Genomic DNA, 19,348 nt, shown 5'->3' with positions numbered 1-19,348 from the left:
ATGTAGACGCAAAAATAAAAGTTATAGCTCTTGGAATGAGACGATGGAAAAACGTAATACCTTGGTCATTAAAGGAAGGGTGTCGAGAAAAAAAAAATTTTTTATATCAATTTGCTTTTAGTGTTTTATTAAAAAATGTTTGATTTATTTGTGTGTTCGTGTTTTACTTTTTTTTTAATCTTTGCACTTTTTCTTGTCTATGGGGGCTGCCATTTTTTTTTCATCTCTGTATGTGTCGATTAACGACACATACAGAGATGGAATACGGCACATACAGCCCCATAGAGAATGCGAACGGGACTCGTTCCATTCACTATGCTGTACACCGTCTGTGTGGGAACGGCGCATGCTCCCACACAGTCCAAATGGAAGGTCTTCGGCCGAGCGACGTCCGGCGCCTTTTTCTTGTGGACCGGAAGCCGCGGCCGGACAGTAAGATTACTACTTCCGGTCGCGGCTTCTGGACATGTGTTCTAATGCAAGCACTAGGAGCAGAGGCGGCAGGAGCAGGTAAGTTAGGTCTGTGTATGTACGTTTTTTAGTGTGTGATTACTACTGTATGTAAACCTACTACACTGTGTGTTAGCTCAAAAAATGGCGGCACACAGTGTAGGAGGTTTGACCGTTCAATCCCCTCGTTTCTCCCGGCACTAGCCAGGATAAGGGAGGGGGGATTCTGTGAGCTCACTAGAGCGAGTGTGTATTCTCAAATTTTGCAGCATAAAGCAATGTGGTTGCTTTACCACATGCCAATGCTGCAATTTTGGGAATTGCTCCATCTAGTGACCAGCACTGGGAAATGTTATAAATTAGAATCTAATTTATAATATTTCCTGACTCGTGAAAAAATTAGAACAAGGTTTAATCATTTATACATTAACTGTTTAACTAAAAAAAAAAAAATTTTTCTAGCGACACATTACCTTTAAGGTTTAAAATACACCTACTTAGATGTAAACTTTTTTTGCTGCCTGTTCCTTCCACTCGGTTGGGGATGTCTATTTGCAGCTGTTATTCAACTGAGTGGTGGTCATATGCAGATCAGTCCATATTGTGGCAGCGGAGAGGTTTACAAGTGTGTGGAACACAGTGCTCCGTTACTATTCGGCTCGTAGACATTGAATGGAGCTGCATGGTGCGTAAGTGAACACCGCTTCATTTAAACTCTTCCTCACTGCGGTCATGCACTGAGGAGGAACAGGGGGCTCGAGGTTCCCGTTCTAGTGATCGGTGGGGGTCTGAGTAGTGGAGCCCCCAGCGATCACACATTTGATAAAGGGCTTATCCCATGATGGACATTTAAGGCCAGCCATACAGATTAGATGGCTGTTGGCAGAATGCTTGCTCTCCCCTCTGTGGGGAATAAGGAAATACCAGACATGTTGAAATGCAACACACCCAAAACTTTTTCCTCCTGACAGCAGACACCCGGGGATGGTCAGGCTGTCCTTATAGATAGACCGTTCGTTCATTCCATCATAATCAAGCACGTATAGCCAGCTTTAGTGTCAGCAGGGAATACACCTGGAAGTGCATTTTCAAAAGCGTCAGATTTGTTGCACAAAATTCCACGACTGAATCATCATTTCCATACATCTGAATTTGGTTGTTTCTGCAAATCCCCCACAAATCTGCCACATATAAATTCGCCCTTAATAGTCTAAGAGGATATCAGCCATTTCTAAAGAAATACAGTTATTACTCTAAATGCAGGCGGATATAGAGTCCACGTCTTCCATTTGCGAATTTGGTTTTCTTACATAATTAGTGGCATCGTTGATACCGGCAACTATACGGACTTTAAAGGGGATGTCAGCTTTTTATTCTCATCCGCTTATTACCAGGCTCCCTTCTAACAAGAAGGGACAAAGTATCCCCCTGATGAGGGAATCTAAGGGGACACTTGACAGCATGTTTCTAATTTCCCTGCAGCGCCACTACAGGGAAATCTCAGCATTACACGATGCGCATTCAAATTAATGGGTTGTCTGTGTAATGCAGGACCGGACAGGTCCTCCAAAGTGAAAAAAACTTTACACTCTGGCCTAGAGATGAGAATCCTAATCAGAACTCTTTAATAGGGTGCATCAAAGTGGGCTTTCCAAACTGAGCAACCCTTATAAACACTCGACATCTGCAGTTGGTCTGTACAACCTCATAGCCGTTGGCTACAAATTTGTATGTTTGCTAGCATGAACCTACTTCACAACAAACGCAACCATTGAAAGTCTACAAAACTTTCCATTGTCACAAGAGTAGTGCAACATTTGACGTCTATGGAGAAAAAGAGACAATTCTTAACCCCTTTGCGATGGTCATTGCACAACAGAAGTCGCCCTGTAACCCAGGCTTGAAAAACTTTATTAACAGTCAACTGAAAGACATATAGGCACAAGACATTTCCTTCACGATCAAAAAACATCTGAAGTCTGTAAAAATAACTGGACAGAAGTAATTCAAAAGAAACTACATCTCAAATGTAATTCAGTTAATCCAAAAGGGATACAAACTTGTGGACAGCATATAAAACCCTTCCACACATCTCCATGAACGAGCCGCATCTCCTCGCCAAATGGAAACAGCCAGAGGTAAAGCGGCTGCCAAGAGCAGTACACATGGGGTCAGGAGAAAGGCTTAGAACACAGCAGTCCAGATGCTATGGAAGGCAACACACTGTGGCTCAGCTAATCTCCTGCAAAACAAGTCAGAATGGAAAAAAAGCCAACAAAAATGAAATCTATATAAGAAGCAGGCATCTTTTCTCATTAGCTCTGCGCTAGGCCTACACCTGCCCAATATGATAAACCGCTTCTATGTTTACTTTATCAACTCGAGTACTTGACATTTCAGCTTCATTCCCATTTCTATTATAAAGGTTCGTGCATATAATGTTTAGCACTTGTATAACCCAAAAGTTACGCCACTTCCTAAAAGACTTTGTTTTAGTGCCTGAATATGCTCAAGCTCTCTGCTTGCTGTGAAAAATCACACCAAACTGCCCTGTGAACACCTGACCTTGAAGTTTGGTCACCAAGGCCGGGTTCCCACACAGCGCAATCATTGCAGAATTTCCGCAATTGAATCCTGAGCGGAAATTCTGCAGTGTTTACAGTAGCAGCAAAGTCCACGTTGCAAAAAAAAAAAAAAAAAGGCAGAAAAGAGTGAAAGGGGTTCTGCGGTGCGACATTCAAATCCACAGCAGGTAAATTTCTGCTGCGTATGCTGCCCGTGTACTTCAATAGAAAGAAAGAAAAAAATAAAAAGTCTCAAGTTGTGTTGCACTTTGTACAGCGATTCCGCAGCAGATTAGCATATAGGGCACACATTCTAGCAGTACCCAAATGAGTTCAGTGGGAGGGGGAACAGCAGGTGCAGGAACACCTGCTGGCTTACTTTGCCGAAAGTTAAGGGGGTCTGCCCTAGACACACTCTTTAACCCCTTCCCAAAAACGAATGTAACTGTTCGTCTATTTTAGCAATATATTCCCGCAAATGGATGTTCAGTCGTGTAAATTGGACAATTGGATGGCACGGGCACAGGAGACCTACAGCCGGCATCCTGGTGGTTAGACAGAGGGAGTGGGTTGCCATGGCAGCCGGGGGCCTAACAAAGGCTCCCAGACCGGTCATGGCTACATGCCTATTACTGACAATAATGCTTTGGTATAACAAGCTATTTTGTAAAAGTGTTCAATGAAAAACAAACACCCCCCCCCCCCCAGATGTATGGTATTGCTGGAATCTCAACGAAGAATTGCTTTTTTCCCTTTTTATTCCGCACCCACAAAATTAATCAATAATTTACTTGCAATTCTGTGCGGAAATTTCACAGCATTTACAATAGCAGCAAACCGCATGGGATTTAGAAGATCTCATGCCCACAAAGTGTAATGTTAATAAACTGACCTGCGGTGCGGAATTTAAGTTTGCAGGATGTCAATTTATGCTGCGTTTTCGATTCTTTTCGGTTGCGGGTTTTTCCCATTGAATGCCATGGGGAAGCAAAACCCACACTAGAAAGTCAAGTGTTGACGCGGCGGAAACTGAAGAAAAAAAGTTATACTTCCCCCCCACAATTCCATGCTTCTTCTGCAGTGGTCACATGGCCTGCAACGTCATCTTAGGAGGCCGTACTATACACAGAAGCGAGGGAGGGGGCGATTATAAACATTTGTTGTTTTTTTTTCAGCACTTTTCAGCAACGGAAATTCCATCCAAGTAAGCACACCGCAATGTGGTATGGTTTTACCAACAGAATGTGCTGCGGGTTCCAGATCGGATACGCTGCATAGGTTTTGTGCAGTGTATCAGACCCGTGGGAACCCGGGCCTAAGGCTGGATTCACACAATGTTTTACAGCATTTTTAGTGCGGCCAGATGTTACATTAACCCCTTCAGGACTGAGCCTGTTTTAGCCTTCAGGACGAAGCAGATTTTTCAAATCTGACATGTGTCACTTTATGTGGTAATAACTCCGGAATGCTTTTACCTATCCAAGTGATTCAGAGATTGTTTTCTCGTGACATATTGTACTTTATGTTCGGGAAAAAATTTGGTTGATAAATGTAACATTTATTTGTAAAAAAAAACACCAAGATTTAGAGGAAAATTAGCAAAAATTATCATTTTTCTAAATTTAAATGTATCTACTTGTAAAACAGATAGTAATATCACACAAAAAAAAACTTACTAGTTTACATTTCCCATATGTCTACCTCATGTTTGCATCGTTTTTTTGAACATTTTATTTTTCTAGGACGTTACAAGACTTAGAACTTTAGCAGCAATTTCTCATATTTTCAAGAAAATTTCAAAAGCCTATTTTTTTCATGGACCAGTTAAATTGCAAAGTGGCTTTGAGGGCCTTATATATTAGAAAGTCCCCATAAATCACCCCATTTTGAAAACGGCACCCCTCAAAGTATTCAAAACAGCATTCAGTAAGTGTTTTAACCCTTTAGGCGTTTCACAGGAATTAAAGCAAAGTAGAGGTGAAATTTACAAATAATTTTTTTTTTCTGAAAATTCATTAGTAATAAATTTTGTCTATACCACAGAAGGTTTTACACGAGAAATGCAACTCAATATTTATTGCCCAGATTCTGCAGTATTTAGAAATATCCCACATGTGGCCCTATTGTACTACTACACAAACACCGGCCTCAGAAGCAAAGGAGCACCTAGAGGATTTTGGGGCCTCCTTTTTTTTTTTAGAATATATTTTAGACACCATGTTAGGTTTGAAGAGGTCTTGTGGTACCAAAACAGTAAAGACCCCCCAAAATGACCCCATTTTGGAAACTACACCCCTCAAGGAATTTATCTATGGGTATAGTTAGAATTTTGAACCCACAGTTTTTTTGCTAAATTTATTTGAATTAGCATATGAAGATGAAAATCTTTTTTTTTTAGAATAACGTAGAAAAAACACCCCAACATATGTAAAGCAATTTCTTCCGATTATAGCAATACCCCATATCTGGTAATAAACTGCTGTTTGGACCCACAGCAGGGCTCAGAAGGGAAGGAGCGCCATTTGGATTTCTGATTTTGCTGGAATAGTTTTCAGTGCCGTGTCGCGTTTACAATGCACTGGAGGAACCAAAATAGTGGAAACCCCCTCAAAAGTGACCCCATTTTGGAACCTACACCCCTCAAGGAATTTTTTTTTTTTAGGGGTAAAGTTAGCATTTTGACCCCACAGTTGTTTTGCTGAATTCATTGGAATTAGTCTGTAAAGGTAAAAATCTACTTTTTTGCTGAAAAAAACGTAAAAATTAAAAATGTCTACAAGGAATAAAGGAGAAAAAGCACCCCAACATTTGTAAAACAATTTCTCCCGATTACGTAAATACCCCATATGTGGTAATAAAGTGCTGTTTGGACCCACACCGGGGCTTAGAAGGGAAGGAGCGCTATTTGGCTTTTGGAGCTCAAATTTAGCTGGAATAGCTTTTGGGTGTCATGTCGAATTTGCAAAGCCCCCCGAGAGACCAAAACAGTGGACGCCCCCCAAAAGTAACCCCATTTGGGAAACTACACCACTTAAGGAATCTATCTAGGGGTATAGTGAGCATTTAGACCCCCCACGTCTTTTGCAGAATTTATTAGAATTAGGCCGTGAAAAATAATAACATTATTTCCACTAAAACTTAGAATTTTTTCAATTTCACGAAGGATAAAGGAGAAAAAGCACCCCGATATTTGTAAAGCAATTTCTCCCGAGTACGGCTATACCCCACATGTGGTCATAAATGCTTTTTCATTAGAAAGTAATTAACTCTTTCCGGACTGATCCATGTTTTGCTTTTTCTTTTTAATTTTTCCTTTCGGAGAGCCATAACTTTTTTATTTTTCTGTCAGAGAGCTGTGAGGGCTTATTTTTTGCAGGACGAGCTGTAGTTTTTATTGGTACCATTTTTTGGTACATACAACTTTTTTAGCACTTATTAAATTTTTTGGTAGAGCCAAGGTGACCAAAAAACAGCGGATTTGCCGTTTTATATTCTTTATTTTTCACGGCGTTCACCGTGCGAGTTAAATAACGATATATTGTAATAGTTTGGCCTTTTATGGACGCAGCGATACCAATTGTGTATTTTTTTACATTACTTTAGAGAGAAAAAAAAAATGTGAAAAGGGTTTCGTTTTGGACTTTAAATATTTATTACATTTTTTCCACTAATAACCATTTACTTTTGTTTTTAAAATTTTATTAATCCCCATAGGAGACTTGAAATAGCGATTGTTAGATCACTGGTAGAATACACTGCAATACTAATGTATTGCAGTATATTGTCATTTTTACAGGCTCCTGTAACAGCGCGATCGCTGTTTCTGTCAGTTAGTCCCGTGTGTCAGCTGTAATACACAGCTGACACCCGCAGCGTATGGCACGGGCTCAGTGAGTGAGACGCTCCATACATCACCCCCCACACCGCGACATGCTATTAAGTCATGGTGCGCGAAAGGTTTCATGCGCAGCGGATGGCGCAAAGTGAAAAATTATAATTTTCGACTCATGTGCCATTTTAGTGCACTATATGTTATGCCCAGTTTGTGCCACAAATAAAATATTAACAGGGTTCTCCCGGGTATGGCGATGCCATATCGGTGGACGTAAACGGCTGTTTGGGCACGCTGTAGGGCTCAGAATGGAGGGAGCGCCATTTGGCTTTTGGAGCGTAGATTTTGCTTGGTAGTAGCTCTGGCGTTTTGCTGGTATTTCAGTTTATAATGTGGGGGCATATGTAGGCTGGGCAGAGTACATCAGGGGCATAATAAGAGGGTATAATAATGGGATAAATAATAATCCGCAGATGTGTGGCCAGTGTCACACTGATAAATGGCGCCCGATCTTATCCTCTTTTGGAACACTGCAAATTTAGCATCGCCATATTCTGGGAGCCAGAACTTTTTTTTATTTTCTCACCACCGGAGCGGTGTGAGGGCTTATTCTTTGCGGGACAATTTGTAGTTTTCATTGGTACCATTTTGGGATACATGAGATTTTTTTTTATCACTTTTTATTCCATTTTTCGTCAAGCAAGGTGACCAAAAGCCATCAATTCTGACAATGTTTTTTATTTATTTTTTACGGCTTTCACCCTGGGCTATAAATGACCATTATATTTTATTCTGCGGGTCGGTACGATTAGGGCGATACCATATGTATAGCGTTATTTTTACATTTTGCAGCGTTTGCGCAATAAAATAACTTATTTATAAAATAAACTATTTTTTGTGTCACCATATTCTGAGAGCCATAACTTTATTTTTCAGTCAAAAACGCGGTGTAAGGGCTTGTTTTTTGCAGGACGGGATGTAGTTTGTATTGGTACCATTTTAGCGTACATGCAACTTTTTGATCACTTTTTATTGTATATTTTTGGAGCGATTACCAAAAAAAATAGTGATTCTGGCATTGTTTTATAGATGGGGTCGTTACGGACGCAGTGATACCAAATATGTGTACTTTTTTTTTTTACGTGTTCATTTTTTTTCCTATAATAAAAGACTTATTATAGAAAAAAAGCAGCTCTTGTTTATTTCACTTATAATTCTTATTTTTACACTTTTTTTTAAACATTTTTACTTGTCCCAGTAGGGGACACTTAGACTTGCAGCTCTGATAGCTGCTGGAACAAATTACACTACCTACGTAGTGTAATGCATTCCAACTGTCCTCATAGGCTTCTGTACATGGCAGCCCGGAAGCCATTGTCTGGCGTCCGGTTGCCATGGGCACCATCACCAACCCCCGTGATTTCACGTGGGGGCTGCCGATCTCCGCTAAAATCCTTAGATGTGGCGATCGGAATCGACCGCCGCATCGAAGTGGTTAACTGCCGAAAACAGCGGCGATGGGCCGCTGATCGGCAACAGGCAATGCAGGGCAGACACCCTGCACAGTTAACCGCCGCTGCGGTGCAGCGTGGCGGTTAACTGTCAAAGCACAGACGTAACTGCACGTCTAGGTGCGCGAAGTTACTGCTCACCTCGACGTGCATTAACGTTAAGGTGCGGGTAGGGGTTAAAATCTATAGTATAATAGCAAATGCACTACACACAACTGTGTTTTGGTTTGTGGTCAGTGGCGTTTTTTGTGTCCCCAAACCCAGCATGCTCTGGGCATGATGTTTTCTCAGGCGTTTTTCCCTATAGACTTCTTTATAGGACTTCAAAAACCCCAGGAAAAAACAAACAAAATAAAAAAAAAACAAAAAAAAAAAACCACATGTGCAAACTGATGACAAATGAAAAACGCCACTAAAAACACATGTAACATTTTAATAATGCTAGCGTTCTTAGGCTAGGATCACACAAACCGTTTTGAGCAAAAGCCAAAAGTGGATCCAAAAGAAGAGAAAGGTATAAAGAAAAAAGAGTGATGAAACAACTTTCTTTTGTGTCCACTTCTATGTTTAGGTTAAAACAGTGTTTTTTTGATGGTTAAAATTGAAAGAAAAACGTGTAAAGGAGGCCTTATGTTGCCTTTACATGAGAAATTTTTTGGTGCGCGGCTTTCAATATGGTTCTTGCCTGTGCAGCTTTTACAGGAAAAATGTGCTAAATAAATGGGTTTCACCAGTAAAAAACGCACAGACGAAAACCACAAACTGCAGTAAAACAAAGCACGTTTTTTTGCGAAGATTTTTTATTTTTTTTTATTTTTTAAACAGTCTGGCCAAAAAATAAAAAAAATAAAAAAGTCTCATCTAAATGCACCCTTAGGCTGAGTTCAAACGGGACTCATATGCTGTGTAAAAGCACGCAGCGTAGCCGCCCTGTGTGCCGCAGAGACTTCCAGGTGAAAAACTGAACCAAACTGTTGCGCAGTTTCTCACCCAGAATGTCTGCTGCGAAAAACTGCAGCACTTCGCTAGCAGGCCGACCTCCTGGAATGACGTTTCATCCCAGGAGACCGCTGCAGCCTGTGATTGGCTGCAGCGGCATTCACATCGGATGAAGCATCATCCCAGGAAACCAACCTAGAGGAAGAAACACAGACTCCTGGGTAAATATAAAATACTTTTTTATTCGGAGTTGCTTTTTTTACTGTGGAATCGCTGCGAAACCGCCGCCAAAAAAATGCAACGACTGCTATTTGTTGCGGGATTCACCTACCATTGAATTCAATGGGGAAAACCTGCAACAAATAAGCAGCGTTTATGCAAATACAATTGACATCCTGCATAATAAAACTCCAGGTCAATTTGAGTGTTTTTTCCGCTCAGTATTTACGCAGCGTATGGATGAGATTTCTCATCCACTTTGTTGCTACTGTATTTGCTGCGGATTTTCCGCAAGAATTCCAGTGCGGAAAATCCGAGTATTTACACAACGTGTGAACTGACAAATGTTTTCCACCCCTTTTTCGCTGAGAAAATTGGCTGTGAACTACGCCAGTAGAACTTTATGTAGTTTAGTAGCTTTAGCATAATTCCTCAATCAGTGTGTAACTTCTTGAGGATATGGCGCAAGTTAAAGAGCCACCTCTGAAACCCCCCTAAACAGTAAATATCTTAAAAAAGACGCTGACTCTGGATGCGTAATTTTCATCTTTCTACTCACTCCGTTCCCCCGCTGTTAGCCCGCAAAGGGGCCATGAACTGGCCATTCTGATGCATAGAGAGGACTCCTAAGGTCAGTGATATAATGGAGAGGACTCCTAAGGCTGGGTTCCCATGGGTCGGATACGCTGCGTAAAAACTACACAGCGTATCCGACCTGGAACCTGCAGCACATTCAGTCCTAAAAACCGGACCACATTGTGGTTTTTCGGACGGAATTTCCACTGTGGTAAGTAGCGTAGAATTATTATTATTTATTTATTTTTAAAAAGTCCATACTTACCTAGGCCGTTGTCATGGTGACTCATCCCTCTTTTTCCGCCCAGTCCGGCCTCCCCGGATGACGCTACAGCCTGTGATTGGCAGCAGCGGTCACATGGGATGAAACGCCATTCCAGGAGGCCAGACTAGAAAAGCAGGGAGTTCTGGGTAAGTATTTTTTTCTGAGTTGCGATTTTTGCAGCAGAATCACTGTGATTTTCAAAATCTCATACACTTTGCTGCTACTGTAATGGCTCCGGAACTTCCACACTGAATTCCGTTGCGGAAACTCAAGCATTTACGCTACGTGGGAACCCGGCCTAAGACTCATTAGCACGCGGGCTTAGGCCTTATTCACACAAATGTATAATACGTCCGTGCTACGCGCGTGATTTTCACGCGCATCGCACGGACCTATGTTAGCGAATGGGGCCGTTCAGACTGTCAGTGAATTTCACGCAGCGTATGTTCGCTGCGTGAAACTCATGACATGTCCTATATTTGCCCGTGTTTCGCCCTGCACGCACCCATTGAAGTCAATGGGTGCGTGCAAATCGCGCTCGGCACACTGAAGCACTTCCGGGTGGCGCGCATGATTCGCGCAACAGTAGTAAAAAGAATGAATGAAAACAGAAAAGCACCACGCGCGAAAATCACGCAGCCACGCACCATATGCTGATGCCACACGGACCTTATGCACGCGCAAAACGCAGTGTTTTTTGCGCACCTAAAACGGACATGTCCGTGTGAATAAGGCCTTACAGCAGGGGAATGCAAGAGAGTAGAAAGATGAAAATTACAGATTCATTATCAGCGTCTTTCTAAGCCATTTACTGGTGACTGTAGTTTAGAGGGGTTTTCACAAGTGACAGATTCACTTTAAAAAGTGTAACTAATCTTTCAAATAATTTGACACGTCAGTGACATGTCAGACACTTTGATCGGTTGGGTTCCGAGCACAAAGACCCCCGACAAAATAGCTAAAACTAAGCAGCAAAGGCGCACGGGTGAGCGCTGTGCCACTTACTTTCTGATCTACTTTCCTCGTAAAGTCGAGTGAGCAGCGAACGGGCTCAATAGAAAGCCTATGAGCCCGTACACCACTCACATATAAAAGATATCGCCCCTGATCAACATTTTGAGGAAAGCAGATTAGAAACTAAGCGGCACAGCTCGCACCCGAGTGCTTCGGCTGCTTTGTTTTAGCAATTGTCAGAAGTTTTAAACGGTGGGGGTCCAAGCATGAAGAGACCCCCACCGATCAAAACTTCTGACATGTCAAAAGTTTTTGGAAAGTTTAGTTACCCTTTAAGATATAGTCACATGCAGGAGATTTGTTGCAAAATTCTCTGCTGCTGTTCCATTTATCTGAATCCATGCACCCCTTTTAGATCTATGGAATGGGCTTTTCATGCACAGAAATGTCTGCAGCAAATCTGCCACGTGCAAACATACCCTTACATAACCATACACTGATAGGTAGCCAGTATTAGCTGGTGTGCCAATGCACATTACAAAGTCTTAGCCGATCATGTTGTGACACTTTGTAATATGAACATATTAGTACAGGTCTTCCTTAAAATCACAAGAAACGGCATGAGAGCTCGCCATCTGCTCAGACTGACAGCTGTTTGGTAATAAAAGATAAAAATACTAATGGCTTCTCCCCTTTACTCTACCAGCCTATATACAGAAATTGACAATAAAAACAATATAGGAGCACTGGCTGGAATTTAGAGATTTTTCTTAGCATTGGTTGTTTACAACAGTAAAACCCACTTGAGAAACATCATGGTAGTTTGCCATAGACATGAGATGTAGAATGGCCACTAGACATGTAACCAATTGGTCATCTCGCTGTACTTATGGGTGATCGCACTACAAACAAAACATAATTACTGAATGTAAAACGTGGAATGTCCATAGTTTATCAATACAATATGGTTGGCCATGGCTTACCCTTGCAAAAACAGCTGTTAGCCAAGAGTCTCAGAGACACACACACACTTGACATCTGCATTGGAGGCACCATTATTGGCCTCTGTCGCAGATTCGTCCGAGACAAACCACAGAAGCCCTGAAGGAAACCATTAAAGTCAATGAGTTCAGTCAGCCGCTGGTGGTGTCCATGGTGCAATGGAACCGTCGCTTCCGGTTTTCCTGAAGGAGCAGAAAGGACAGACCCAACGCAGGTGTGAATCCAGCTTTAGTTTGAGTCAGAAATCAGCTCATAATGCAGTGCTGGGATGAAGCACAATCTTCCATTCCCTCAGCTTAAAATAAAAAAAAAAAAAATATTCAGCAGCTAAATTTCAGATCTCCTGAATGAATATCCAGCCAGATCACTGAACTACTTGGCTTTCCTCTGCACAGACCATCTTCTGACAGCAGTTATTTTAACTTTTCCATACATGATGCCAAAAGGGATTTAAAAGAAGATAGTCTAAGGCCCTGTTCACACTGAGATTTTTGGCACAGAGTGACACGGAAATAAAAACGTTTTTCCAGCTCGCGGTTTTAGCCGTCCTTGGGGGGGGGGGGGCGACATGCTCTTTCTTCCCGTGGTTCTGTCTCTGACCTCCCATTGAAAATCAATGGGAAGCAGAGAAAGCATTTTTCACGTGCTCTTTTGCCCGCGGTGCTCAACGACCACGGCTGAAAAACAATTGCAAAAAACGCCAGAAAACCGCGGCAAACATGTACAGTCAGGTCAAAATCTGCCTCAAAATTCCTTCAGGAGTTGAGAGATTTTTTTCTGCCTGCAAAATACTCTGTGTGAACAGGGCCTAAGACTGCAAGTAGTGTATATTCTTACCCTGTACAAAAAGGAGGAGTTTACACAGAAGTGTTAGTGAACACATAGTTGGAAGCGTGTCGGCACAGCTGTAACAGTGGTCATTTGTAATATTCGCCAGTCTGCTCCTTGTATCTAGAGTGCTCATCTTATAAAGAGCTGGTAAGATCATTCACACATTTGAAGGGAAGTTTGTGGGGGATCTTATAACTAGAGATAGGAAACAAGGGGGCAGATATTTATGTGGACTTCCTGAAGTGAAGAATTATACAGGTCAGCCTCTCCCCAGCCTAAAACTCTGATAACAGGGGGCAAAATTGTATTAAGGCTCTGTGCACAACACGTATTTTGGCCGTACATTTAAAGTATACGCCGGGAAAATGTCCAGATGTACACGCTAAACGTAGGCTGTGACGTCACTATATAGAGTTTAATGGCGTATGTTAAACCTACAGTCATAATCACTCATGACACTGTTCATGACGTATAAGTTAAATAGATACCATTATAATCATTGGGAAATAAACGCCACTAATAGGCATCCGGATACGTGCCCAAAGACTATGATGGTATCCAGTTTACCTGATAAGGCATGAAACGCTATGTAAAGGCCCATGACATATATTACTTGTATACCTGGGACGTATGCTATACAGTAGCATTAGTCCCCTTTAGTCAATGAAAAAATAAAAAATAAACCGACGTACACCAGCCTGACGGAGGCAAAAAGGACACTTAGCGCGTACGTCGGGAGCTTTCCCAACGTACATGCTAAGCGTAGTCACACAGACACTGCCTTATTTATCAAATTACATTCCCAAAGGCCCAGCTACAAAGAAAAATATATATATTTATAAACATATAAATAAATTATTTTTTTTTTTTCTTCCAAAAGATCGCTTCAGCAAGCACGGATGTCTGCTTAGTCACAGGAAAAAATAAAAAATACAAATATCAACCAATAGTATAAAAAAAAATATCTTATTACTTGCTTTAGTTGATACTAGATGTATTAGAACTGCATTTTTATTCCACGTTGGGCAGAACTGCTGCAGAATTTCCATTAGGATTAGTGGGCGGAAAATCCGCAACAGTGTACAGTAGCAGGAAAGTAAGTGAAACTTTTATAAACCTCATCCACACGCTGTGTAAAATTTCCACGTGGAAATGAACCGGCGGTGCAGTTTTAAATCTGCAGTGTGTCAATTTCTGCTGCAGAATGGTCACGATTTGTTGCACATTTTTACCATTGACTTCAATGTGCAAGTCAAAAATCAGCAACACAAGTCAATGGTTACGGATTTCCCACAGATTCACAGCAAAATCCGCAAGTTTTTGTTTTTTTTTAAACAAAAGGAAGGCTACACTCTACTTCTTTGGTGCTCCCATAGCAGCGCATCCCTGGTCCCCTGAATGGTGTCTGTACAGCCAGCCTCCTTTGATAACGTTTCGTCACGTGACCGCTGCAGTGGTAATTTCTGACGAAACACCATCACAGGCAGATTGTTGTACAAAGATCAGCCAGGGCACCAGAAAACCTCCCAACATATCCACCTCACTGTATAGGCATTCTGTGGGATTGTCCAGAGGCTTACAATGGGGGGGGGATACCGCACGGTATCTTTTTTTGTACTATACACACACACACACACACACACACACACACACACACACACGTACGTGTCTGGAATAGTGTGACTACTATGCTATTCCATACACTTTTGCGGTATACCGACATATACCAGCCTGACTGATGCCAAAAAGGGACACTCTTTTGGTCTCGGACGCTCTAATGGAGCCCTATAGAGTACGCCAAAGGCTTTTCCTGGCGTACATATGATGCATACATCACTAGCATGATGTGAACAGGGCCTAAACTATGCTCCCTCTAGATCAGTTTCTGGTACTCTGGGGTTCCCCAAAGTCTGATGAGGGGTTCCCCAAAAACATTAGCAGGAAAATATTACTATTACAGCAAGGATGGACTAATGTCATCCTGCACAATGATTATTTGCAAAGCATTCCAAAAATTCTGGGTGAAAATATTTAGAAGAGAGGTTTTACCTCCATATACACCAATTTACTTTGAAGGTAAAAGTGAAAGTAGGGGCTCCCAGAAGTAATGAACATTTTTCAGGGGTTCCCCTGTGGTAACAATGTTGGGAATCACTCTAGTCTCCTATATACACTCAGCCATTGCCATGCTTTAATAGTACAGTGCCCATCCAAGTTATTCTAGGACTGTAGAGTGGGTGTTCTTGCAATATGATCAGCATGCCCTCCATTTCAGGAGTGACCCAGTAGTAACATGCTTCTGTTCAGCATACTGTAGTCAATGGCAGCCCGTAGTCTGAATTGGATCCAGACAGGAGTGTCAAAGTTGTCTGGATCCAAAAAAGTCTTTAGATTAAATATATAGAGCTCCTGAGTCAGAGGTGCACGCTGCACAATCGCATGGTCTACCAATGTGACAGATTCGCTTTTGAACGTTTCTAGTCAAATGGATACTTTATGCATTTACTATAAACAAACACTTCTAAAATAATTTAAAATAATAATAAAATACTAAACATATTACCTGATTATTTCTCTAGCTTTTAACTCCTAGGCTGTCACAGATTAGGTACTGAAATCAGTATCAAGCCTAACCAGGGGACCCAATGAGAAGACAGAAGAAGGTAGGGGCTATGAATTTCTATAAGGACTGGGTGACCAAGGGACATAATGTCCCAAAGCTGCTAAAAATGACTGAAGCAACGCATCTGCTTCCTGGATCCAGCTACAAAGAGGAAGCAGAGGTTAGGAACATATTTAGACTAGGTTCACATTTGGCCATTGCGTTCGGTGGGACCATTCTAAACGTGCCACCAAACATACACTTATATAGATGCATAGTTCACCTATTGATGCCTATTAAAATCCCCACAAAAAATAAAAAAAAGTACGTAAGTAAGTAAAAGTAGTAAAAACGCCCCGATGTACGCACATAATACACGCCCAGTTGTACTTTTACTTTAAACACGCCCACTTGTACTTTAGAAAGCCTCATTTGCATGAATATAAAAATGGTCATAACTTGGCCAAAAATGCTCATTTTTAAAAAAAACAAAAACGTTACTGTAATCTACATTGCAGCGCCGATCTGCTGCAATAGCATATAGGGGTTGCAAAATCTGGTGACAGAGCCTCTTTAACATAAAAAGTCTCCAAGTATAGATGCGCTTTAACTAAAATCCCATACCCATGCAACACATGACATTTTTCACTTGAACCTGTATAACCCCTTTAAAAAGTTACAAGGTATGTGGAGAAATTACTACTTGAAAGCTCCCCCCCCCCCCCCCCCCTCAAATAAACTGCAGATAGAATTTGTTTTTCATAAGAAGAATCCCACAACTGTCTATCTCAGCTCAGTCATCGGGTCCTAATTTTGGGAGGTTTCGTTTCTTATCTCTCTATTCTGTGCTGGCACAAAGAACCAGATTATCACAATTCTTGCCAATTAGATAACAGATTAAAGAATATGAAAGCAAGAGGGGGAGCCCTGCTTGAGACTTGTCCTTGATGTGCCACAGTGGAGTAGCACTATGAATAGTGGCTCAGACTCTGGCGGCCTCTGCAGAATCCTGTACTACAGGGCTGCCCATTTATTTTATTAAGCACCATGAAAAACTAGATTTCCCTGAAGAGAAACGTGTGGCTGCCCACAGCACTTCCAGTAGCCAGAGCCCTGGCACATTTCAGAGAAGGGGTCCTCCAGTTGGGGCGACCCCTTAGTATATAGCTTCTCCTTACCATAGCATAACCTCCCTAGATTGCACAACTGCCTCATTGCATATACGATTTGTGCTTTAAAACTCTTATTGGAACCAAAATTTTCTTACCTAAACCTTTGATTCTCTCATTTTAACAGATATGCATACTATATAATAAAATATTTAATCGGTAAAATCTATGAAGAGAAAAAAATTAGGACATACCTAGGGTGAATGCGAATGAAAAGTGGGTAGTGTAAAAGGGCTAGCAGGGGAGAGTAACCTGTAGTGGGTCAGCAACCTTTGGAACGCCAGCTGTTGAACTACAACTCCCAGTATGCACTGACAAAGGCTTTATTATTACAACCAAGGGCTGTCAGGGCATGCTGGGAATTGTAGTTTCACAACAGCTGGAATGCTTATAAATGAAATAGAAGGAAACACCATGACTTTGAAGATCAACCAATGGTAATAAGGCCTCGAAATATGAGCTGAGCAGCATGGAGTGCAGGATACTATCAGAAGAGTTTCTGTATGACATTCCTACCAAGGCTGACTGTCATTTCCCCAAGATTGAAGAACAACCGCCAGTTATGGAATTGGATTATTGGGATGAAGAGAATAAACAACCTACCAGACCAGCACATGATTGTGATCTTTGAGTCTATTTGAGGGATATTGACACTGGTGACAAGTAGTTGTTGAATGGATTTCCTCCCCAGGCTCAGTTGTATAAAGGGTGTACTAGGAGATCAGCTGTATAAAGGGTGTACTAGGAGATCAGCTGTATAAAGGGTGTACTAGGAGATCAGCAGTATAAAGGGTGTACTAGGAGATCAGCTGTATAAAGGGTGTACTAGGAGATCAGCTGTATAAAGGGTGTACTAGGAGATCAGCTGTATAAAGGGTGTACTAGGAGATCAGCTGTATAAAGGGTGTACTAGGAGATCAGCTGTATAAAGGGTGTACTAGGAGATCAGCTGTATAAAAGGTGTACTAGGAGACCAGCTGTATAAAAGGTGTACTAGGAGATCAGCTGTATAAAAGGTGTACTAGGAGATCAGCTGTATAAAGGGTGTACTAGGAGATCAGCTGTATAAAGGGTGTACTAGGAGATCAGCTGTATAAAGGGTGTACTAGGAGATCAGCTGTATAAAGGGTGTACTAGGAGATCAGCTGTATAAAGGGTGTACTAGAAGATCAGCTGTATAAAGGGTGTACTAGGAGATCAGCTGTATAAAGGGTGTACTAGGAGATCAGCTGTATAAAGGGTGTACTAGAAGATCAGCTGTATAAAGGGTGTACTAGGAGATCAGCTGTATAAAGGGTGTACTAGAAGATCAGCAGTATAAAGGGTGTACGAGAAGATCAGCTGTATAAAAGGTGTACCAGAAGATCAGCTGTATAAAAGGTGTATCAGAAGATCACGACTTGTGCACTGACAGATCACCGCTTCTTGACCCAAACACCAAAACAAAAAAGTAACAACAGCGCAGCTCTGCTACAGCACTAGAGTATTCTTCCAATCTACCCCATGGAGGGCTCTTCTCCTGAGGTGACCTGTCCGGACGATAGCCGTGCATGTTACAGCTGGGACTCCCGGAGCACTGACATGCAGCACGATCAGAGGCGCCCGCTGACCACACAACACTGAGAAAGCGGCCATGTGTTCTGCATACCTACTCACTGACAGGCAGCACAGGTAGGAAAGGCCGAGGGGTCGTTTACGGCCTACGTCTTTTGGAAGCGTTCGGAGCGCTCTACAGAGAGTATGTGCTCACTCACCTGCCGTAGATTCCATCAGTAATTCGGTTCCGTTTTAACGGGCGCCGGAGTTTACTGCAGTCCGCATTCCGCCGCTTCATTCTCCCGGTGTCCGCCTCCTCCCGCCGCCGCCCGAGGCCTGCCCCGTCCGCTGAGACACCGCTTACACCTGCTCCGGTGTTTACCAGGGGCTACCCGCCCGGAAGTGCACCAATAAACACATGAAATGAAGACGGTAGTAACGAGTTTAAAGGGTTTCAAACAAAGAAATAAAGATGGAGGCCCCTCCTCCTCCTCCCCTCAGCAACGGTGCAGCCAGGGCCGGACAAAACGCAAACCTGCCTACTTTTTGAGTGAAGTGTCGAACAGCCAATCAAAGCTTAAGATAAGTTGCGAGACAACGAAGAAAGCCAATTGGGGACAAGGGCAAGCTGCCAATAATGACGCAAGAAGTTCTCTTGACGCTTTGGTGGCCTTAGAAAGAAAAGCCGAACGAATGGGTGGGGAATTCTTGTGAGTGACACAAAGAGAGACCAATTAAACAGGACAGTAAATGGATTGGGCGGGGCAAAGTGGTTGGCAAGTGCAGTGCGCGGGAAGCAAGGTAGTGAACGGCAAGGGGGCGTGAGGTGTCAAACCTTGAAGCCAATCAGCACCCAGATACAGGAGAGGGTGACAGCGGGATGTCCAATGAGACTGCT

The 19,348-nt window shown here is 42.2% G+C and overlaps 1 protein-coding gene across 1 annotated transcript in view; it reads right to left on the bottom strand.

The window, feature by feature from the left end:
- The window catches only part of MACO1 (macoilin 1), a 68,624-nt gene extending 49,637 nt beyond the window's left edge, over positions 1-18,987 (bottom strand). Inside the window, exon 1 of the mRNA XM_075853230.1 lies at positions 18,669-18,987. Coding sequence (XP_075709345.1) covers positions 18,669-18,748 — 80 coding nt within the window. The 5' untranslated portion in view covers positions 18,749-18,987. The remainder of the gene's footprint in view (positions 1-18,668) is intronic.
- Positions 18,988-19,348: the final 361 nt, after the last annotated feature.

Source organism: Rhinoderma darwinii, chromosome 2, assembly GCF_050947455.1.
Source record: "Rhinoderma darwinii isolate aRhiDar2 chromosome 2, aRhiDar2.hap1, whole genome shotgun sequence".
NCBI classification, from domain to species: Eukaryota; Metazoa; Chordata; class Amphibia; order Anura; family Rhinodermatidae; genus Rhinoderma; species Rhinoderma darwinii.
This window is presented reverse-complemented; position numbering and strand designations above follow the sequence as displayed.